Genomic DNA, 24471 nt, shown 5'->3' on the forward strand with positions numbered 1-24471 from the left:
TTGGACGTGATTGAAAGAGATTTTGAAAACTTCGCTTCGATTCGAGACATCCTGCGCCATTATTTATAAAATCGGCGTTAAATCGAAATGAGACGACTCTCGTAAAAAGAGGAAAATTGCCGTGTAAAATTGACGTGAATCGTGAATCGATTTTTATATACTCACATTTTATATATATATATATATGTGTGTGTGTGTGTGTGTGTATATTTATATCAATACGAATTTGTGTCTGCGAATCACGAAGCATTAACGTCACGTTATGAAAATCAAAGGTAAAATCATACAACGCTAGAACCGTTATTAAAAGTTATTCGATTGAGAAGCGTTTAAAAAACGTTCGATCGAAGTTGCGAACGAGAGAGTGAGGTAAAAAAGTATATAAAAATAATTTCTCGATCGATTGTAATAAAATTAATTATATATTACAACGACACGATTGATCCTTATCGCTCTTTTATCCAACGGGGATAAAAATCGAAGCGTATTCCTATGTTTTTTTTTTAAATACAAATCAATTTTAATTTCCTCGGATTCGATTGAAAATATTAACATTAATACAATACGAATGCCCTGTATACGTTATACGCAATAATGGAAGAAGAAGAAGAAGAAGAAAAGAGTGAAGTAAAAAATTAAAAAAAAAGGTATATATCCGAGTATCTTGAAAAAATATAAGAAAAAAGAAAAAAAACAATTTTAGAACATCGTGTCCTCCTTTCTTCGCTTTCTTTTCAAATCTCCTTTCTTTTTTTTTTTTTTTTCCTTTTCGTCGATTTCGCGGAATTAAATTCGATCGCGAAACGAATATTTTTGATATTTCGAAAAAACGACGCGGCTGGAACCTTCTGGAAAATTCTCTTAAGTTAAAGCAAGTAATCCTAGCTGGCTCTTCGTTCGAATAACTTCGATCTCGTGCATTTTTACGACAATAACGAGCATAAAGTCGAATCTAAAAATTCTCTCGACGTAAGAAATATGGCATATACATATTTTATAGTATTGCTTCGACTTATACGTATACTTAAATGCTAATCTAATCGCACGAATGCGCCTTTTTTTAAAAAGTAGTTTAAATCGTTCTTATAGGATAATTAGATTATTCGAGAGTAAGAAGAATTTCTTTAAAAATGGTATTTGAACTTGGTGTGTTGGAGACGGTGTCAATATACGAACGCACAAAAGGACAACAAGTTAAGTTTCCTATACTGTTTGTTTTCGTTCTTTCTCTTTCTCTCTTCCCCTCTCTTCTCTCCCTCGTCGAAATTTACAAAAGATTTCGACTCTTTCACGCAAATAAATTCAATGTATACGATCGCCATCCATCGTTTTTCACAAGTTAAACGAGTTGATTCGATAATAAAAAATCCGAGAAAAGATTCCAATACGCGCGAAATACGTCGTATTTGCGCGAATATATATACTTTCTCTCCATACAATTTTTTTTTCCTTTTTTTTCTTTTTTCTTTTTTTTTTTCTCTCTTCATCCAAACGAAAACATTCGAGATTCTCGAAACAATATAACCCGAAGCGAAGTTCTAAAAAATCACGCTAGCGTTCGAAATGCAGTGAAGATTCGAATCGGGGAACTGAATCGAATCTGCAATATCCGTATGAACGCCGGAATTGTTGTATATTCTAGGAAACGATATTCGTTTTACGTCTATGTAAAAGAAAAAAAAGAAAAAAAAAAAAAAAAAATGGTTGACCGTGATTGCATAAATTGTGTTGGTCTTTATTTAAAAAATTTCTCGATGGAAAAAGTTGTATTATATAGAAAGGTAAAGGAGATACATTTTTTTTTTTCTTTTCTTTTCATCCGTTTCATCATGTAAAATTTTCCTATTAATTTTTTTTTTCTTTTTCTTTCTTTTTTTTTTTTTTTTTAACTACGATATAAATCTACGTGACTGAGGAGAAAAAAGACGAATCAGCGCAATCATCAAATTATCGACAAACGTGTGTGTTTTTCTTTTTCTCTCTTCCTTTCTTTCATCTTTTTCTTTTTTTTTTTTTTCTTTCCCTTTTCTTTTCACTTAAGCGTAGTTACTTACTTAAAGTTACGTTAAGCGTAATGTGTGCAATATCCTAAGATTTTGCAGCGCAATAATTCTTTTTCAGACGCTGTCGTTCCCTGGATCGTCGTTTAAAATTCAGTCGGACACATCGATCTTCTGTATCGACGATCGATCGATTGGATCTCAACTTATCCGATCGATCGATCGTCTTCCTTCCTTTTTTTTTTTTTTTAACGTTAACTTTAATACTGTAACAAATCGAAAAACGATAAAAACTATTTATTTTTATTTTTTCCTTTCCTCTTCCCTTCCATTCTCTTACCCCTTTTTCTTTCTTTCCTTTCGTATCGTGGAAATATTTAAAAAAAAAAAAAATCTGTACACGATTTCGTCAAAAATGAATCAAGTCCACTTCGTTTGTTTATTTATTTATTTTTTTTTCCTCGAAGGACACATGTTAATTTTGCAAAATTGATAAATTTCGATTTCAATTATCGTTATATTTATTCCCGAAATATTCGAATAAAAGATCGAACGTGGATTTGATTCGCGTCAGTTCCAGAGCTACTAAAAAATCTATATTTTTATATATATATATATGTAAAAAAATTACGCGATACAAGGAAAAATGTAAATTTTACCGGATGATTAAGAAAGTTCTGTTAATCTTATATAAGAACAATGATACCAAATAAAGTCCTTTCGTCGTTAACACTCGATCGAGGTCCTTCGGTTCTTTCGATCTTCGAATCGTTCGTCGAGTTTATATAGGAAGTAAGGGAGAAGGATGTGCTACGTCTGTGTGTCAATCATGTGTGTGTGTGTAATTATGTATGTATGTATGTATGTATAATGTGTGTGTATGGTAAGCGTATGCTGAAAATGTGTATGTGAAAAAAAATAGACACGAAACGAAATCGTTCAAATATGCATAATTTGCATTTAACTGTACGAATAGAAATTCATTAACAAAACAGAAAAATACGAAATAAAGGAAACCAAGTCAACATTGCTATATCCAAATACAATAATAAAGTACTTGAAACTTTTCTCGGTTACAGGCGAGCTAAAGTACCCTTAAACGTTACCAACGATAATAAAAATGTGTTTAAAAATAAAGATCACCATACAACGATATTACGCTATTCGCTACAATAACGTGGACAATGTTAAATTACAGGTGAAACGTAGAAATAACGTACAAAAAGGATTTCTCGAATCGTGTAAATAGTCTCTAAATCAGTAGGACATTTAAATCGCGTTAATAATACCTATTGGTTTTTATCAAAAATTCATTCAAGGATCGAGATATACAAACAAAGTCTTTTTTTTTTTTTTCTCTCTTCCTTCCTTCCTTCCTTCCTTCCTTCCTTCCTTTCTCTCTTTCTCTCTTTCTCTCTTTTTTTTTCTTTTTTCCATTTTTTCTTACGAATCGAAAATAAAAAACGTTTTCTCGTTCGTTTCTCGTTAATTTCTCTCGTGCAACTTTCCGTGGATCGAGGATTGACTAGTAATATTTCTTCCTTTCGCTTCGTTTCTTTTTTTTTTTTATCGTCTTTTTCCCTCTTCTTCTTCTCCTCTCTCTCTTTTTTTTCTCTTTTTCGCCTTTTTTTCACTTTTTTTTTTTTTCTCTTTTACGATTCTTTTTTTTTTTTTTCTTTTTTTTTTTTTCCTAAGAAAACCTCCGTCGACATGCAAGACGCGACCCTCGGAGGAGGAGGGGGAGGGGGGAGGGTGGAGGAGGGGGGATTTATTTACAAAACGCGACAAAGATTTATATATATATATATATATTATTGCACGACGCTCATATGCCGTATTCGATGCAGCGAAATATGAAAGAGCATTACATTATTATTAAAAATAGAAATGCAGTGTAAGAAGGGAGGAGGGGGGAGGGAGGGAGTGTAAAAATCGCGTCTTGCATCGCGATAGACGGCCGCTTTTTCGTTCGTTCGATGCCGTTTCTTTTTTTTTTCCTTTTTTTTTTTTTTTTTTTTGTTTCGTTTCGTTTTGTTTTTTTTTTTTTTCTTCCTTTTTTCTTTTTTTCTCTTTACCCAGAGGTGGGCAGAATACTACCACTGGTATAAAAAAATAAAGATGATCGATTAAACGAGCTTCCGCAAAAAATTGCTTTAATAAAAAATTATATCTTTCGAGAGATATGAAATCTCGCAGCTTGGTAACTTTAAGTTAAAGACTTAAGTTGCACTTGTAAGTTTCCTCTAATTTCATTCATAATCGATTGATTCGCCATCGATTATTTATATATTATAAAATTATATATATATGAAATTTGCGTTTCATCATTATTCATACGCTTTATAGGAAAAAAGGGGGATATCTCTATCTTAAGTAAACAATATAATAGTTATTAGTAACAGGAGTCTCCTATGATAACTTACGAATACAAACGGTGAAATTTTTTTTACGATAAAAACAAACGTCGATGTATATAAATGTACATAAAAAGATACGTACAAACGACATTTAAAAAATTCAATTTTTTTTTTCGTCTCCGCTCTTTTATAATTATAAATTTCATTCATTCCCATTCATGATCATTTCGTCATCATCTCTATTTCTTTTTCTTCTTCTTTTTTTTTTTTTTCCTCTCTCTCTCCGTTTTTTCTCTTTTTTCCTTCCTTTCCTTCCCACTCTCGAAACGATTTTTAACATCTAACAAGAGACGTCAACTATATTTCCCGTAAAAATTTCCACAAATCAAAAGCAGTCAGACTTTCTATTTCTACGTAAAAAACGCATGCAATGTGCCCGCCTCTGGGATGCACTTAGCTCTCTGTATTTCTACTTTCCGCGCTCTGTTTCGCATTCTCTCTCTTTCTCGCTCTCTTTCTCTCTCTCTTTCTCCCTTGCTCACTTTCAATACGCATATATACACTCATACACGAAGAAAAAACACCCACTCGCGCACGCAATTTCTCTTTCCGTTAATTTTTCATTTTATTTCCTGCCTATCTGTCTTTTTATTTATTTCTTTTTTTTTTTCTTTTTTTTTTTTGCGTGTAAAGTTTATCTTTCGTCTCCGAGAGATCTCGTTAAAAAAATAAAAAAATATCTTCTTTCCTCTGTTTTTTCGATCTTGTGAATTCTCGTTTCGTTTCGTTTATTATTACTTTTCACTTCTACTTTTATCTCCCTTTCGTTGTTTCTCTCTTTCTTTCTTTCTTTCTTGCACTCTCGCACTCTTTCTCACTCTCTTTCCACCTCTCACTCTTTCACTCAAACGCCATTCTCACTCTTTCACTTTCTTTCACGTTCGATAAGAACATTGCACGGCTCCCAGCTCCAGCTTATACTGTTTTTCTTATAGCCTTATCACGTTTTACGCTCTAAGTGTCTCCGTTAAACATATACACGTGCACATACATTGAACTTATTGGTTGTACCGCATTTTTTCATTGAACGCATCCAGACTGTTTGTAGCCGCGTGGTGATGTGTATCGAACGAATTACACGAGTGTGTTTACCTCATACGGTGTACAGATAGCGCTACGATCAACGGTTAAACTGCGTAAGATCAGAAAATTATTTCGACAGGCGAATGAAACGACAGGCTCTAAAAAAATGATACAATGTTCGATGTTTGTTCTCTTTCATCAAAAAGAAACGTGTTTCTCGCCTTTTTTCTTTTTTCTTTTTTTTCTTTTTGTTCCCTACTTTTAACGTCAAACACTCTGGTGCTTCTTGATTTTTCGATCTCGGGTCAGAACACGCTCTCCGTTACCGATAGAGGGAAGTTGTGTTGCGAAGATAATCTCGAAAATCGTTTCCTGACATTTTTCAATGATTCGCGATTACGTTTCTGACTCGAGATCGTGATACAATAACACGATAACCGAAGCCAACTCGTAACGAGAGTCTATTTAAGTTTATTTTCAACAATCTTACTGTGCCTCTCATTACGATCTCTGGCTCCGCGTCTTTCCGCGCCAAAAGATACATTCAAGATCTATCACGCTTTTTAAACATGCACGTGTCCATGTAAATATCAGATGTACAAATATGTTCAACTGTTCTTTGGTACATGTGGATATATGCGTACATCTACAGTAGACACTCTAATAGTAATAGTGGTAGAAGAAATAGTAGTGATAATAATAGTAATAATAATAGTAGACGTAGCAATAGAAATAGTAATAGTAGTCGTAGCAATAGTAATAGTAATAGTAATAGTGATAGTGATAGTAATAGTAATAGTGGTAGTGGTAAGTAGTAGTAATAGTAATAATAATAATCATTATCATCGTCGTAATCATAATAATAGTAATAGTAGTAGCAGCATTAGCAGCAATATTAATAATAATAGTAGTAGTAGTAGTAGTAGTAATAGTAGTAGTAGTAGTAGTAGTAATAATAATAATAATAAAAGTAATGATAATAATCGAATAATAGTAATGACAATAATGATAATTGCAAAAATAACAGCGTCTATATTGATTACGTTTTAAAATATTATCAACTAATAGTAATGATCGTAGTGAACGTATGTAACAAAAATATAGAAATTTGGAGAACGATGAAATTATGGATCACGATCGCCCTTTCCAGGACTTCGAAGAACAGGAAAAAAACGAGAGAGAAAAAAAAAAAAATACAAAAAATGACGTTTTTTTCGCTCGAAAAATAGCCGAGCAACAGATAACGGAAGGAGTATATCGTATATGCGAAATTATCGTTAGAAATTTCAAAAGTAGAAAATCTCCGTTCGCTCTCCGTGAATTCTTCCGCCAATTCTTTCCGTTGTCCGTTGCTGCTGACCGCTCTGTTGACCGTCCATTTTTTTTTTTTTTTTTTACCTGCGAGGTATCGATCGAGCGATTGAAGAGAGAGGGGAAAAAAAAAAAAAAAAAAAAAGAACGCGATGAACAGAAGGGCGCAGGGGGAAGCCTGCACGGAAAAACGGATTAAATATAGAGAAGAATAGAATTTGCAAAACTTGTCTTTACGAACGCTACTCGTTCGGAGTACGCGGTGTGTGTGTGTGTGTATAGTATACATATATGAGGATATAAAGATCTCGTAATGCTTTTTAAAAAAATAAAAATCGATTGATAAAATTGTACGTGGAAAACGGTAAATATTAGAGAATTAGGATCGCTCTAGCAGGAGCTAACTAGAGGTAGGATCGACTTGGTGATCGATCGTGTTTCGCGCCTCGTGTCTGGTGTCTCGCGTACATTTTCAACAAACATTTTCCCGCGTCAATCGTCGTTGGTTCGCTCGTGTTCTCGGGTTTTTTTTTTTTTTTTCACAGAGCGAGCTTCGAAAGCGTGGGCATTTTTTTTTTTTGAAAAAAAAAAAAAACGATCACTCGCAAGGGATCAGGATCGAAATCTATCTCTCTATCTCTCTCTCGCGCGAATTCTACTTTTATCGCATTTCTTTCATGCGCAACGTGAAGAAATAATTCTCTCCGCTTCGATCTTTGTTCTGCAAATTTCTTTCGATTAAATTAAGGATTGGATTGATTAGTGTTTTTTCAGCGGGAATGATAACAAAAATCATTGCACCGATCTTATTCCAGATTTGCACCATATCACGACGCGATGGATGTATATTATCCGTTTAAAGAGCGTCTTGAAAATAAAATTTCGAAAAGTTCGATCGAATCGAACAAGAGTTACACGCGAGATCCTTTATCATCGATCCCTTTCGAGCAAATCGTCCCTCCCTTTTGGAGCTTACGCTATACGCAGTGTATCCGTGCTTTTCGATTGCTCGTCCAACTTTCACTCTTCTCTCTCTCTTCCTCTCTTCCTTTTTCTCACTCATTCTCTTCCCCACTTTTCCACCGAATTAATCGTATATTATCTCTCACTCACTCGATTTCTTTCATCCCTTCGCTCTCTCTCTCTCTGTCTCTCTTTCTCTTTCTCTCACGCATTCGAATGCACCTATATATATATATATATATATAGTTTCATGCAAGCTAAGACGCAATCACCGTCTCTCGCATTTTTTTTTTCTTTTTCTTCCGAACTAAGATATTTAGACAAGAATATAACAGCGGTATAAAAAACTTTTCAACACTGAAAAATACAAATCTATCGTAAGTGACTACCATTATTACTCGTTCCCCCCAAAAATTTAAATCCACTCGCTTTCGCGTTTCTTTCTTTCTTTTTTTTTTTTTTTCAATTCGTCACCGTGTTGTTGTTATTATTATTATTATTATTATTTTATTTTTTTTCCTTTTTTTCTTTTTTTCCTGTTTTTTATAATCATTCGCGTACGCGTTACTCGAACGACACTGTAGTGGTACACTGTAGTAGTAGTAGTAGTTTATAATATCACGCGTGAGCCCGTGCAAGCATCGTTCAGTCAGCATCGCGATCATTCTCATCCATCTTCTTGGAGTTCTTGGAGTTTTTCCTTTTTCCTTTTTTTTTTCCCCCGACAATTTTTCCCACGACAAGATTCCACGTTTCATTTTATTTCTCTTTTCTTCTTTCTATTTATTTTTTTTTTTTTCGTTTTTTCCCCTACTGTCGTGTCGCGCGATCAACGTTTCTAATTTCCATCAGGATTTATCTTTCTTTCTTCCCTTCAAGTCCGTCAAGAATATATTAAATATTTCGATCGTGTTATTAATTAATTATATATTAGTATTTTATATCTATGCATCTATATACCTATGTATATATACATATACATACGTGTGTATATATACACGTATACATATATACACGTATATGTACGCATATATGTATATATATAATTGTCATTATATTATATATTATGCTTTATCACACATATTACAAAGGAGGTGAAGAATCATATCTAACATATTATTATTTTGTTATTTTGTTGTTGTTGTTGTTGTTGTTCTTGTTGTTGTAGTCGTTTTTTTTTTTTCACTTTTTTCTCACAATAAGGGCGATTTCAAACAACACAATAACTTTACTGCGAATGAATAGCTTATCGTTATTATTATCATCATCAATCGTCATCGTTATTTATTATATATTTTTCCTCTTCTCTTTTTTTTTAAATTCTTAGCGCGCCATCATCGGCAGATGCGTTTCCATCGTGTGTACGCGTGCACGTTCGTACGTATAAAATTTCGCTATGGGCGACTACAATCGCGGTTTCCTTTATCCATACTTTCTCGCGGCTTCATCCCATCCCCCCCACCCTCCCATTAATAACGCGGCTTCTCGAACGAATACGAATGCTTCGTATGCGGACAGTTCGCTCTTCTTCGTTTGTTCAATCGAGAGAGAAAAAGAAAAAAAAAAAAATTCAAAATTCACGCGTATATCCCACTTCCTTCGATAAACGGAGGAGCGATACGTGTTCGTTCGTGGCGAATTTGTTGAATCGCCGCGCGAATGAAATATCTCGATACGAATATATATATATATGTGTGTGTGAAGAAAGATCCGCGAAATAATTTTCCTAAATCCACTTTTCGAATTATTGAGAACGATCGATATTCGACAATTTCGCGATGAGAAATTAAACGAAAGAAAAAAATTGTCGCGCGTAAAAAAATATTCAAAATTAAAATTTCCTAATTGGCCTAAAATTACTATCTACCCGGTTAAAAAGAAACTGTCCAAACTGTCCGAACGTTTCGTTTCGATATCGGCGGACACGGAAATATTTCGAAACGTCTTGAATTGTCTAATAATTGTCTCGTCTCACCGTCCGCGTGTTCATCATACCGTTCATGGTACGATCGAAACGAAAGCATACGCGGTTATTTCGCGTTTCGCGTACCTAGATCGATGCCTGGAAAGACATTGATTCCCTTGGTTAACGTTTTCGTTAAGAGAAAAGCGACTATACTTCCGCGGTACGAGAAACATGCATGCACGTTTTCACATTGTGTGTTTATACCATAATATATATATATATATATATTGAAGAATCGTGTATATCAACGCGTGCGCGATATATTATATACGCATGCGCGCGGGAGAAAATCGATACGATCCGTGCCAGAACGTAAGACACCGCTCTTGTCGGGGAGGGGGGAAAAAATTCGTTTAGCGAAAAGTGTGGCGGTATAAGATAATTATTAAATAATTCTGACACGGATTACCGCGTTTCGTTTTGCCGCGTAAACGATTTAAAGAATTTTCTATTCGGATGCGTTACGCGAGTATGTATGTCGATAGAAGGAGATTGTTGTTCTCCACGTTTATTTGGATACGTGGAAAGAACACCGCGCGATTCGTCAACGATTAGAAAAAATTTGTCTAGAAAAATCTCGATCTCGATTCTTGCCCAAATACTCGGTTCGCGATCGAGTATCGGAACAATACTACTTTCTATATAATATATATTAATATATATATTATATGTATATCAATATATATATATATATATGTATATACACATATATACATATATATATATACCTTTTTTTTTTTTTAATTATCAATTGATTTAGGTGAATTGGTACCTAGATAAGTTTTCACTACGATTATATCGATCGATTAGTGGGGAGAACGTGTCCGTGCACGAACGAGATCGTGTGTCTAATAAGTGTTGGTCTCGTTTACGTGTGTCGGTGTGGTTACGAGCCTGTGGCCGCGCGCGAAAGCGTTTCGAACGCGTATCGTTTCGTGCTCGTTTACGGGATGCAAATTTTCACCTAGTATATATGAACCACGGCAACCTCGAATCGCTACTAATCGCGACAAACGATTTTTCCAGTCCCTTCGAAGCCGTCGCTCGCCGACCGCTCGACTTCTCTCTCTCTCTCTCTCTCGCTCGCTCGCTCGCTCGCTCGCTGACCCTCGATTCCCCCTCTTCGTCCATCCGCGTCGCTGTTCTTCCAACCCACGATTCTTCCAACGAATTCTTACGCGTTTCTTTTTCTCGTCGCGTCGCGAGACACTTCTCGACGGATCGTCGAGCGAATCGTCGAGCGTAAACGCGCCCCATTATTATTGCCTCGAAGCGATGGGAAAAACCGTCTCGATGCACCGCGTCATATATATATATATATATGCACACATATACGTTGCGTTGGGTATATGCGTTTAATAAATTTATCCGTGAGATAGCGACGCTGCCGAGACGCGTGAATCGCGGGCGCTGTCTCGCGCTATAATCCTAGCCGCGCCGCGTTTCATCGCTTCTCGCTTCCACGCGAGAACGGTGCCGAGCGTCGAAAAATTACCCTAACTAAAAATCCTCTTCCCCTCTTCCCTTTGTCCTCTTGTCTCCCGTTTTTTCTTTTCTTATCTCTCCCCCCCCTTTTTATATCTCATTCGCGTCTTTTCGTTCGCAGAATTTCCCCCCCTTCTTCCTTGCTCTTTCACATATTCAGTATGTGAATCTTTTCTTATTCTCTCGTTGGACTCTCTACGGCGCGCTTGTGTGAATTTCTTCAAGCGAAGTTCGATCGACGCGTGGAAATTCGCGCGAACGAAAAGGACGGATTAATGCGATTAATCATCTCTCCCCCCCCCTCTCTCTCTCTCTCTTTCTCTTACTTTCTCACACTTGCACACATTCACATTCGCGTATTCGATTTTTCACCCTCTTCCTCGTTTTCTTTCTTACTTTCATTCTCCCTTCTCTCGCCTCCCTTCGTTTTCGCTCTCTCTGTTCTCTCACGCGGATATTCACTCGTATCTCGTGCGGATCCTAGATCGTCACCTAATCTATGGCGACACGTATATACAAAAAGAGTACCAAAAAAATAAATATATATGTAAATATATATATGTATATATATATAGATGTGGAAATTATTTTTTTTTGTTTATTCATTCCTCGTTACTAAGCGTACGCAAGGTACGTCGTCGATTAATCCACGATCATCTTTTTTTTTTTTTTACCGATTCATTTTTCGGATGACTAAATTTATGATGTCGTAGGTATGCGTGTATATATTTTTGTGTATGTGTGTGTATGTATGTGTGTGTGTGTATATGTGTGTATATCGCGTGTATTTTATTTTGCATAACACGCGAAAGCGTGTCGTTAAAGATACTCGTCGTGCGAGGTTAATCTACGAGCTTATGGTTTCAACTTACGGTGCTGCTACGTATAAAACGTCCATCTATTAAGCGGAACACATAACGTTGCATACTGATTATTCACCCGTGTTTTGCCGTTTCCACCGGTAACATCGTCACTTTGACCGGGATCGATCGAAATAAGACAAAGTTTCTCTTTTTCTCTCTCTCTCTTTCTCTTTCTCTCACTCTTCTCTCTTTCTTTCTCTCTCTCTCTCTCTCTCTTCTTTTCTCGTTCGAGAAAGAACAGTTCGTGTGTTTACATGGGGATCAAGTAACGAGGCGATTAAAATTAAGATGTTCCGATATGGTGAAGGAAATGTAAGAGGACGAAACAACAAGTCAACAAAGGACGATTCACTTGTTGGAAACGACATTGTCGGGAATTTTTTTTTTCCACCGAGAAAAACTCTCTCTCTCTTTCTCTCTTTCTCTCTCTCTCTCTCTCTGTTCCTCCTTCGAAGAATAGAACCTATTATTTATATTATATTATTAAACGTGTCTCCGTCGAGATGAGATTTCATTTGAACTACGTCGATTGCATCATTTGAGTTTGATTATATACATCGAGCGAAGAAATTCGTTAGGATTAAGAAAAAAACGTGCATCGCGACAGCCGTTTAACGCGGATCGTATCGGTACAAGAAGGATCGGTGTCTACACAGGAGGAACCCATGCAGTATTATTATTATTAATATTATTATTATTATTATTAATATTATTATTATTAATATTATTATTATTATTAATATTATTATTATTATTATTATTAATATTATTATTATTATTAATATTATTATTAATATTATTATTATTATTATTATTTTTCTTTTCTTTCTTTATTCTATTGATTTCTCACGCGAAAAGAATGTTTTAATCCTTGCACGCGTTTCCCTCGAATCTCTTATATCGGACGTATGAAGAGTAATTTGCTAGGAGCTCGGTCGCCAAGTCTCTTCTCTGTCAAGAAAATGTCCGCTCTGGAGGAGAGCGTTTTCTTTTCTTTTTTTTTTTTTCCCCCGTTTCTCGGTTGACTCGTTTCATGTAGTTTTAGCGTTTTAGATCCACTGGAGAGACGTTATTCACCGCTCGTTATTCGACAAAAAAGAAACGCGGAGGCCCAGGTACGTAGAATCATTTTACGTTTCAACCAGGTTTTTTTTCTTTCTCAATGATCGTTTTTCCAGATTCACGGCCGAAATTAGTCCCCTTTGACTCGTTTTTCTTTCTTCTTCGATCGCGAGATCGAACCATCTTTGCTCTCACTTCTTGGTGCTTTTTCCTTGACTTTCGACGCGACCGTTCATTTCATTTTGTACTCTCTCTCTCTTTTTTTTCTTCTTCTGAAAACGAGTAACAGTCTGGTACGAGGTACGATCCTCGTTTATCTCCCTTCTTCCTTCTTCCCCTTTTCTTTCTTTTTCCTTTATCTTATCTTTCTTTTGAAAAGGTCGCTCGGTAAAAGATTTCAAGTATTGGCTGAGGATCTGGTACGGTTAAACGTGATACTTAACGCGCAACCGCGCGAATTAGACTAATCGTCATTTCAACGTCCGTTTGAATCCCGTTTCTCTCTCTACTTCGCCTCTCTAAGCCCCCTGTTCATCCTTCCTCTTCCTTCTTATTCTCTCTCGATCAATCTCTCTCGCTTCCACCTTACACGCATGCGCATGGAAACAAACGCTCACACATTCACTCGCCTCTACTCTACACTCTTGAATTTTTTCTGCCCTCTATCCACACTTGTTCGCCATCTTCGTCTTCACTACCACCTTTCCATCCACTCTTCCCATTTTATCTCATGATACTTTTTTTTGTTCACTATTATGCCCCGCACTCGAACAAGTTAATCGGTAAAAAATCGTTCGTTTCGCTCAATATATTTTGCCTAGGAGCGCGAGTCGCGATAAACGCGAGTGTATATATATATATATATATATATATATATATGTATGTGTGTGTATATGTGTGTGCTTGTGTTTTATATATGTATGTATGTATGTATGTATGTATGTATATATATAACGCACCTATCCGACATATCCAATAATTTCTTAAAAGCTAAAGATTGTGTGATACAGATAATCGTCTAATATACAGCGGTTCGAAGCGTGGATGTTTTCCATTACCTAAGATTTCACCTTCCAACTCTTTCGTTATAATTATTAATACCACTTTTACGCGTTTATCCACCAGCCACCATTTTTCTTTTCCCCAATATTTATTTTCCTGCCCTTCCCATCTTTTCCTTCCCCTCTCTTCTCCTCATTCGTTCACGCATACTCTCATTCGTACACGAGTTTCCTTCATCTTTCTCCGCCAGTCATTCGCTCATTCTCTCTCTTTCTCTCTCTCTTTCTCTCTCCCTTCCTCCCTCTCTCTTTCTCTCTCTCTCTCATGCTCCACCAATCTTAAAGTTTCGCGTCGATCAAATCAGGTACTCGCTATCACCTCTTATCCCATTTCGAATCACGTTCACACACGTACATTTTAATCGTACACGTACCGGCCCCGATTTCCGGAAAACGATCCGGCCGCATCCTTTCATCGAGGAGAGGAAGCAAGCTGCTCGCCGCTTCAGCGTTTCACACTTGGCGTTGCTCAATTCCCAATTTTCTATCTCCCTCCTTCGACTACGTGTCACAATCGAGGTGGCGCCGAACGATCGACGAAAGGAAGGGACAACTACTGCCCTGGCGCTCCGTTCTCCCCCCCTTCCCTCCCCTCCCCTCCCCTCCCCCCGTTCTCCGATTTTCCTTCTTTGCCTCTGGCCGTTGAAGAGTCTCGAAAAGTGTGACGAAAAGTGTGATCGCAGGAAGAAGAAGAAGAAGAAGAACAAGAGGAAGAAGAGCAAGAAGAAGTAGAAGTAGAAGAGAGAAGAATCAGGGGAGGAGATTAAGAGTTTCGTTTCACCGTTTCCCGAAGCATCACGGCAAATCGCAGGAGTGCGGAGAACGATTCTTCTTCACTTCTTCGCTTATCGCTTGCTCCGCAACGCGCGACCGATCTTCAAATCGATCGATCCAACGCCGCTGGAGAAGGGACGAGCGAACGGGGCGAGGAACGGAGGTGAGGAGGAAACTCCTGGAACGTGTCTTCCCGCTCTACGATCACGTCGACGATTAGCGAGCGCGGACCGCGACTCGAAACTCTCTTTCGCTTCCCGCTCGACGCGAAAGACTGAGTGAAAGAGAAAGAGAGAGAGACAGAGAGAAAGAGAGGGAGAGAGAGAGAGAGAGAGCCGCGAATCGTGGCCACTTTACGTACGAATTTATAATACCTATGTTATATAGATATATATTAGATAAATACACGCGTGTATACATATACGTACATACATAAATACGCATCTGTGTACACGCGTGGATCGATATAGATGTCGGTAACTAACGCATGCTCCATCTCGGTCGGTCGGGAAGGGCGATGCTCCGCGTTGTTCTTTCTTCTTCCTCTTCTTCTTCTTCTTCTTCTTCTGTCCTCGACGTCGCTCCCTTTCTCTCTCTCTCTCTCTCTCTCTTCGTCTCTTCTCGACCTCGTTCCATTGTTTCTCTCCCGCTCGAGGAATCAGCTCGCTCACGCCGTTGCCCCGTCCGTCCCATCGACGACGAGCTGCTGCTGCTGCTGCTGTATCGGTCGTCGATCAGCAACCCTCCCTCCGCTGCTAAACCGCTGCTCTCCTCTCGTGGGCGGTTCGGTGTGTGTATATGTATATATGTATGTATGCTGTGTTACCACGCACTTGTACACGCGGCACGATACAACAAACTTGGTGGTGGAGACGAAAGTCGGTGAAAGTTGTCGTCGGTGAGGAAGAGTCCGGTGCGATGCGTTTCGTCGAGACGGTATATTCCGGTCGGTATATGTTGGAGCACGGTGGCGCGACGATGGCTGTGGCTGCGGCTGCGGTGGGGTACGACGATGATATATTTCTCGGCCGTGGTCTCGGCGATGTCTGATTGGGTTATAGCGCACGCCGTGTAAACACGTCCAAGTAGCAATGGATCGGAGAGTAAAAATAAACTCATAGTGGAATAATAATAATAATAAATCGTGATGGTTTCGATAATAGAGCGTGTGTGGGTAATAGTAATGGTAAATAGAGCGATAATAGCGACAGTAGTAGAATAGCGATAGTACCGACGATCAGTAGTGGGTAGTAGCGGTAATAACGGTTTCTCGGGCTGTGCCTGTGCCCGAAGGCAGGTAGGTATGCGAGCATGGGATGGTGATGGACGGGCCAGGGAGTGGGGGGTGGGGGGGTTCTCGATTGAATGGCAGGGTGGGTGACAGCGGTAGGAGAGTAGATGGGAGGATGAGGAGGAGGAGGAGGAGGAGGAGGAGGAGTTGGTACGTAGAAGTGGTAGTTAATTAGCTAGGGTTGCGAGATAATTAGGGACAACGCAGCTGGGGTTAACACCAGCGGTACGGCACGGTTCGAGGTCGATCTGCACCCTCTTTCACCAACGGCTTATGAAATTCTCGACCCGGCCGTGAATGAATCGTCGCCCAACAGTGCTCGCAATAGTACTGCAAACAAACGAAAAAAAAGGGGGGAAAAAGAAATACAACAAATTCTTCGGATAAGCGTTGTTTCATTCTCTCTCTTTCTTTTTTTTCTTTTCTTAATAACTCGTATGAAAAGAATATACTCATACCTGTAGGCAGGTAACGTTCGCGCAAAAGAACGGCGCGAACTTGCCACCGCAACGTTGTCCCTGACACTCGTCGCACATTTGATCGTCCAGAACGTACGGTTTGACCTCGACCTGCAAAAAGAAAAGAGAGACGAAGAATTATACAATACCGATGAAAAATATTTTTCTATTATTCCCTAACACTTACTCTCTTGTCTATGTCGCCGTGCTGTAACTGAACGAATCTGGCCGATATGGCAGCTATATAGCTTTGCTGATTGCTGAAAGCGACCCTACCAGCTCCCTTCGGATACTTCAACTCGGGATCGGTGTCGATACCGGCGTAGCACACGCCCCCATAAAGTCGGTCCATGATCATCGCCAGCTCGACAGCTTTCAACGGTCTCGGGACACCACCGACGAATACCGTTTTCCGTGGATCCAAAGGCATCGAGGCGTCCAGCACGAAATCCGCGTCGCTCAATCGCCACGGCCGTATTTGGACCGGTTTGTCTTTCGTTGTCGGCGAACTGACGCACAGATACAGTTTCTCTTCGTCTTGGATGCAGGCGTCGATCAACTGTTGCACGGACGCTTCGTCCTGCAGTCGATGTAAATCGAGAAGAAGAAAAATTAGAAATTAGGGATACGCATTTTCCAAGGATTTGGAGGAACGAGGAGATTACCTGGAAAAGCAAGAAAGCGTAGCCCTTCGGTGGAAAGTAAGATTTACTTTCAGCTTTGTGAGGCCAATCGACCACCAACGATCCGAAACGGCGGAAACTCGCTTTGATCTCCTCTGGAAAAATGTAAATAATCGAAAAATAAATAAATAAGAAATATTCAAAAGTGAAAGAACGTATAGGGAAAAAATAGGGAGGGGACACTCACCCTCGTCGATGTCCGGTGGCAGGCCGCCGACGAACACTTTCCTGGAGAAGCGTTCTCCGGTTTCACTGCCTTGACTGTGAGGACTGCTCCGACTGGGGGAGGAAAGCGGTGCCGTCTGAGATCCAGTTATTCCGCTACCGACGCCGACCCCAACACCGACGCCCACGCCGACACCCACACCAACTCCGACCCCGACTCCAACACCGACGCCGACCCCGACCCCGACCCCACCGACGCCGTCCAATTGGCTCGGCGCGTTAGGATCCTCTAGCAGCGTGCCGCTCTGATCCTCCAAACTCGGGAAGAACGGTGATTTGCCTGTGGACACAACGTAAATAATCATTTCCCTTCTTTCTCTCTTATTATAAATAATATTCTTCCTCTCCTTTCTCCTTTTACACCACCACGAGTTATCTCTCGGTATCGAGAGAGCAGCGTGCATGATTGTTTTCTTCGATAAGAATAATCGAATGGCCAGAAAGAGAAAGAAATAAACGGAACGGATTCTGTTTCTCTCTCCACGTCGTTGAATGCGAGGAGGAACGGTTTATTCGCGTGCGCCGTAACCTAGTCACCAGTTATATATATATATATATATACATATATATATAGTCGAGTGTCAACGATACGTGGGATTCGTGTACGCGGTTAACGGTTAGGCGAGATCGAAGAAGCCTCGCTCATTTATCGCGAGGCTTTTTTTGAGAAGCAAAGCACGAGTCGTCGATCCGGGGGGGAGAGAGAGAGAGAGAAAGAGAGAGAGAGAGAGAAAATTAAAACTCACTGTATCTTCTCCTGACGGGGAATCTCGCTCTTCTAATGAACGTCGCCATTCTTGGCGGCGGATTCGTTTAAACGTGCGCAAAGGGAAAGAATATATTTGCGAAATACGCTTGAAACGTAACCGCTTTTTTTTCTTGCCGTCGCGAAAAGAGAAAACAGAAAACGGACAGAAAGCGTACACGCAACCAGGCGGAACAATCGAGTTTTATTGTTCAACCTTCATCTTTTTTTTTTTTTTTCTTCCCTTCCTTCCTTCCTTCCTTCCTTCCCTCCTCCCCATTCGCCACGAACACGGGATAGTTTCATAGAGTCACGCGAAGCCGTCTGCTTTTCCACAAAGAGGCAAAATCGAGAGATTCAACCTCGTGATCGTCTTTCGGCCCTCGGAACAGAATCGAAACGATTTCGATCCCGCGAGCGATCCCCCCCACCACTACTCTCCTTTCGGGCATCGGTCGGGTGTCAGATACGGTAATAGCGGACGGATGGATACGTAGTGTCCATCGTGCTTGCCTGCCCGCCCGCCCGCCCGCCCCCCCCCGTTCGCCCGGTTTGGTGCAGTATCGATTACTCGAGCCAGCTCCGCGAGGGCCTCGAACAGCTCCCGGCGATCTCCTATTAATCGGAACTATGCGGCGCAATGTAGGCGACCAATTTTTACGAATCTTTATTTCTCTCTGTCTATAAAAGCTATATAAGTGATGAATACAGGTTGAGATTACAGGTGTAATTTGGATTGATTGAAAGATTGATCGCTTCGATTCGAATTTTTTTTGTGTTTTTATGCACGGGAAAATAACCGCCATGATGTTAATATATTTTATAGTATTCGTGTGAGCGGATCGGACGAGAATTTTTAAATCATACGAATAGATTTTTAGTAATATAGAGATGAGAAATATTCTATTGTGAAATTTTTTAAAAATAATTTTACAATTTTCCTATGAGAAATGTGATTCTTTATATTAAAATTCTTTATATTGAAATTTTTTTAAAATAATTTTACAATTTTCCTATGAGAATATTGAAATTTTTTTAAAATAATTTTACAATTTTCCTATGAGAAATGTGATTCTTTATATTATAAGAAATTGGAAGTATAGAGAGTGAAGAAAATAATATCTCTTTTTATTCGAATATTAAAAATTATTTTTAAAATTGTTCAAGAAATTTCAAGTTTAGTAACTTTTTGAAACAAGTCGAATGGAAACCAAATAATACAATTTTCCTATGAGAAAGTAAAATGTGATTCTTTATATTATAAGAAATTTGAATTAAAGAGAGTGAAGAAAATAATATCTCTTTTTATTCGAATATTAAAAATTATTTTTAAGTAAAATTGAATCAAATAATTTCAATCGAATAATTTTTTGAAAATCGAATGGAAAATCAAATAAATTAATTGATATAGTATTTTTCTACTAAAAAAAATTAAAAATATCAGATTTTACAAATTGATGGTAAATAAATGATATAGTAGATTAAACCAGGAATTTTACTGGGTGATTTGATATTAATTAATCTAATTCTAATGATACCAAATTCCATTAATATTCATTGAACAAAAATATTATTTGAATTAATTATAAGGATAATTAAAGAATAAATCTGATATGTTTAAAATTTATGAAAAAAATAAATAGTAATTAAATTTTTAATTTCTTTTATCAGATATATTGCTTTATTATTTAGATATAATATTTATTTTTAAATGCAATTTAAATATTATGTTTATTAAGTAACGATATTTTATAAAATTTATCATATCAAAGAAATCATAAATAAGATAATTTAATTGAAGAAATGAAGAAATAAATTATCCTTTTATATTATCCAATTTTTAATTTTTTTTCCTCCACCACTAAAATCGAATTCAATATTTATTTGGAAATTGTGTTAAAATTATCCAGATCAATTATGGATCATAGAATTAATTCAATTCAATTTCAACGACAGTTGAAAGATTCGTTTCCAACATCGTATAAGAACACGCTGCTGATTACCACTCATCTCGTATATCACTTTCATTGATTATTAATTTTCATTAATATTTTCTTGAAAATGATTGTGCGTATTAAAAAATCGTTAAATTTTAATTTTCCTTTTCCCTTAAATAATATTTATCGATAATTAATATAATTAATATCGAAAATTTCAATTTTCAAAGTATATACTTCCTCCATTTCTTCTTAATTATCCACTAATTTTGAAAATAGGCTCGGATAAGACCCTCTCGTTCCCGAAACGAGTTTCAGAACGATTGCGATAGGCCGCCATGATGCAAATTGCGGAACGATGTCACGCGAAGCATTAAGGGAGCACCGGGGACGTGGCCCCTTTCCTTCGAACGATGCGTAATGCATTAACGAAAAAAATATATCTCGTTTACCTTGGTCTCTCGACTTCTGACAACAACGGTTCGTCAAATGTCGATTTTCGAGAACAGGAAGGAGAATTTTTCATTTCGAGAATATTTTTTTTTTTGTGAACTTTTTTAATGGTTTGTTTTTTTATTATTCGATGAGATTCATTTTTCCAGTGAAACTGGATCATTCGAAAAATTTTTTAAGTGTTTTATGAAGAAGTTTAATGGAGAAGAATTTAGAATCGTAAATATATTTTATCGAACAACTCGTCTCTACGAAAATAAATAATTTTATTTATTTGAATTTGTTGTCAGATTCGATAGAATTATATTATTATAAGTTACAAGGAAAAATTTTTATTATTTCTCATTCAAATTTTTTTCTTGTTCAAATTATCGATCTAATTAATAATTCTTTATGTTCTGAATTAATTTCTTTTACTTAAATCCCTTCATTGTATTACTCCTTTGCATTTACCTAACCTAACCTAAATTACGATGGAAAATTTTTATTATTTCTTGGCATTCAAATTTTTTTCTTGTTCAAATTATCGATTTAATTAATAATTCTTTATGTTTTGAATTAATTTCTTTTGTCTAAATCCCTAATTCATTGTATTACTCCTTTGCATTACCTAACCTAACCTAAGTTACGATGGAAAATTTTTATTATTTCTTGGAATTCAAATTTTTTTCTTGTACAAATTATTGATCTAATTAATAATTCTTTGGTTATGTTCTGAATTAATGTCAATTTCTTTTACCTAAATCCCTAATTCATTGTATTATTCCTAACCTAACCTAAGTTACGATGGAAAATTTTTATTATTTCTTGGCATTCAAATTTTTTTCTTGTTCAAATTATCGATCTAATTAATAATTCTTTATGTTCTGAATTAATTTCTTTTGCTTAAATCCCTAATTCATTATATTACTCCTCTGCACTTACCTAACCTAACCTAAATTACGAGGGAAAATTTTTATTATTTCTTGGCATTCAAATTTTTTTCTTGTACAAATTATTGATCTAATTAATAATTCTTTATGTTCTGAATTAATTTCTTTTACCTAAATCCTTTTATTGTATTATTCCTCTGCACTTACCTAACCTAACCTAAGTTACGATGGAAAATTTTTATTATTTCTTGGCATTCAAATTTTTTTCTTGTTCAAATTATCGATTTAATTAATAATTCTTTATGTTTTGAATTAATTTCTTTTGTCTAAATCCCTAATTCATTGTATTACTCCTTTGCATTACCTAACCTAACCTAAGTTACGATGGAAAATTTTTATTATTTCTTGGAATTCAAATTTTTTTCTTGTACAAATTATTGATCTAATTAATAATTCTTTGGTTATGTTCTGAATTAATGTCAATTTCTTTTACCTAAATCCCTAATTCATTGTATTATTCCTAACCTAACCTAAGTTACGATGGAAAATTTTTATTATTTCTTGGCATTCAAATTTTTTTCTTGTTCAAATTATCGATCTAATTAATAATTCTTTATGTTCTGAATTAATTTCTTTTGCTTAAATCCCTAATTCATTATATTACTCCTCTGCACTTACCTAACCTAACCTAAATTACGAGGGAAAATTTTTATTATTTCTTGGCATTCAAATTTTTTTCTTGTACAAATTATTGATCTAATTAATAATTCTTTATGTTCTGAATTAATTTCTTTTACCTAAATCCTTTTATTGTATTATTCCTCTGCACTTACCTAACCTAACCTAAGTTACGATGGAAAATTTTTATTATTTCTTGGCATTCAAATTTTTTTCTTGTTCAAATTATCGATTTAATTAATAATTCTTTATGTTTTGAATTAATTTCTTTTGTCTAAATCCCTAATTCATTGTATTACTCCTTTGCATTACCTAACCTAACCTAAGTTACGATGGAAAATTTTTATTATTTCTTGGAATTCAAATTTTTTTCTTGTACAAATTATTGATCTAATTAATAATTCTTTGGTTATGTTCTGAATTAATGTCAATTTCTTTTACCTAAATCCCTAATTCATTGTATTATTCCTAACCTAACCTAAGTTACGATGGAAAATTTTTATTATTTCTTGGCATTCAAATTTTTTTCTTGTTCAAATTATCGATCTAATTAATAATTCTTTATGTTCTGAATTAATTTCTTTTGCTTAAATCCCTAATTCATTATATTACTCCTCTGCACTTACCTAACCTAACCTAAATTACGAGGGAAAATTTTTATTATTTTTCATTCAAATTTTTTTCTTGTTCAAATTATCGATCTAATTAATAATTCTTTAGTTATGTTCTGAATTAATTTTTTTTGTCTAAATCCTAATTCATTGTATTACTCCTCTGCATTTACCTAACCTAACCTAAGTTACGAAAATTTTTATTATTTTTCATTCAAATTTTTTTCTTGTTCAAATTATCGATCTAATTAATAATTCTTTATGTTCTGAATTAATTTCTTTTGCTTAAATCCCTAATTCATTGTATTACTCTTCTAGATTTACCTAACCTAACCTAATATAATTTCAATATAATTTCAATATAATTTCATAGAATTGGTTTAAATTTTATCTTTTCCTTGTTTCGATTCCAAAACCAGATTATTTAAATATTGGATTAGGTTTAATATTTTGAACATTTATACGAGAAGAGTATTCTATTAGCATAAATAAAAGGTGAAGTAAATATTGTTTGGCGACTAATTCGCTATAAAATGTACGTATAATTACAATTTCATCTATTGTTTTTTATGTTTTTACTCTCAGATTTTTGTATTATGTTACACTAAATGCCTCTCTCATTTAGCAATCTTATATTCTTATCTTATTTTAGCCTTCTTTTACATAATTCTTCCCCTTATAATTATATCTCAGATTTTTTCAATATCAATCCAATTAACAGAATAATCTCTGTTAATAAACTATTTGGATCGTAAAATATGGAATGTTTCATGAAAATTTGATAAACAATTAATTAACAAACCATTTGAAATTATGTCCATAATTAAATGTACGTTGTTGCATTTGAAATTAAATTTAGAGGAATACAGAGGTAGAATAAATTTGAATAGGACATTGTAATTACTTGTTTCAAAAATAGAAAATTTTTTTCCCTTATGAAATTAAATTTATTTTATTGCAACATTATGAACATATATTCGTAGTCATATTTTGTTTAATTAAATTTTTTTTCTCGAAAATGTTTGATATTTTCATCGATTCGTTATTTAATTATCAAATTTGATTAGAACGATAATAAAATAGTATGTTTTCTTTAATTAAAAGTAGTAATTAAATAAATTAATTTGTCAATATTATTGCATTTATGAATGTAATATATACGATATTAAAATTATAATTATTAAGATATCGTTATCCAAACAATTTTCAATTTTATTATTAATTTTTATAAGATTATAAATCTTTCTAATTTTTTTTGTATCAAACGAATTATCTTTCGGTTTTAAATTTTATAATTATTATTTTTAAATATATAAATTCATGTAAAACTGATGAAAAGATAATTGTAATGTCGATGATTATAAAATTTCAATGTTAATATTATCTTGTTTTTTTTAAATATTCATTCATGAAAAATATTTCATTCAATAAAAAAATTTATGAATGGGACAAAATGTAAATATTTTTTTAAAAGATAAAAACGAAGGAAAAGGAATTTTTTTTTACTATTTTTTTTTTTCAATAATTTTAATGATATTTCATTATAATTAAATTAAACTTGATAATTAATATAGATTTTATAAATGAAATTTA

General features: G+C 35.6%; 1 protein-coding gene across 2 annotated transcripts in view; it reads right to left on the bottom strand.

The window, feature by feature from the left end:
- Positions 1-13005: 13005 nt before the first annotated feature.
- Positions 13006-24471, bottom strand: part of LOC724704 (cytoplasmic polyadenylation element-binding protein 2) — an 80527-nt gene continuing 69061 nt past the window's right edge. For both annotated transcript variants that reach the window (XM_006560840.3, XM_016912999.2), the window contains 5 exons: positions 17545-17862; positions 17340-17452; positions 16862-17254; positions 16675-16785; positions 13006-16546 (listed from right to left, as the gene is read on the bottom strand). In XM_006560840.3, the coding sequence (XP_006560903.1) occupies positions 16430-16546; positions 16675-16785; positions 16862-17254; positions 17340-17452; positions 17545-17862 (1052 nt within the window). In that variant the 3' untranslated portion in view covers positions 13006-16429. The remainder of the gene's footprint in view (positions 16547-16674; positions 16786-16861; positions 17255-17339; positions 17453-17544; positions 17863-24471) is intronic.

This window comes from Apis mellifera, linkage group LG7 (genome assembly GCF_003254395.2).
Source record: "Apis mellifera strain DH4 linkage group LG7, Amel_HAv3.1, whole genome shotgun sequence".
Classification (NCBI taxonomy): Eukaryota; Metazoa; Arthropoda; class Insecta; order Hymenoptera; family Apidae; genus Apis; species Apis mellifera.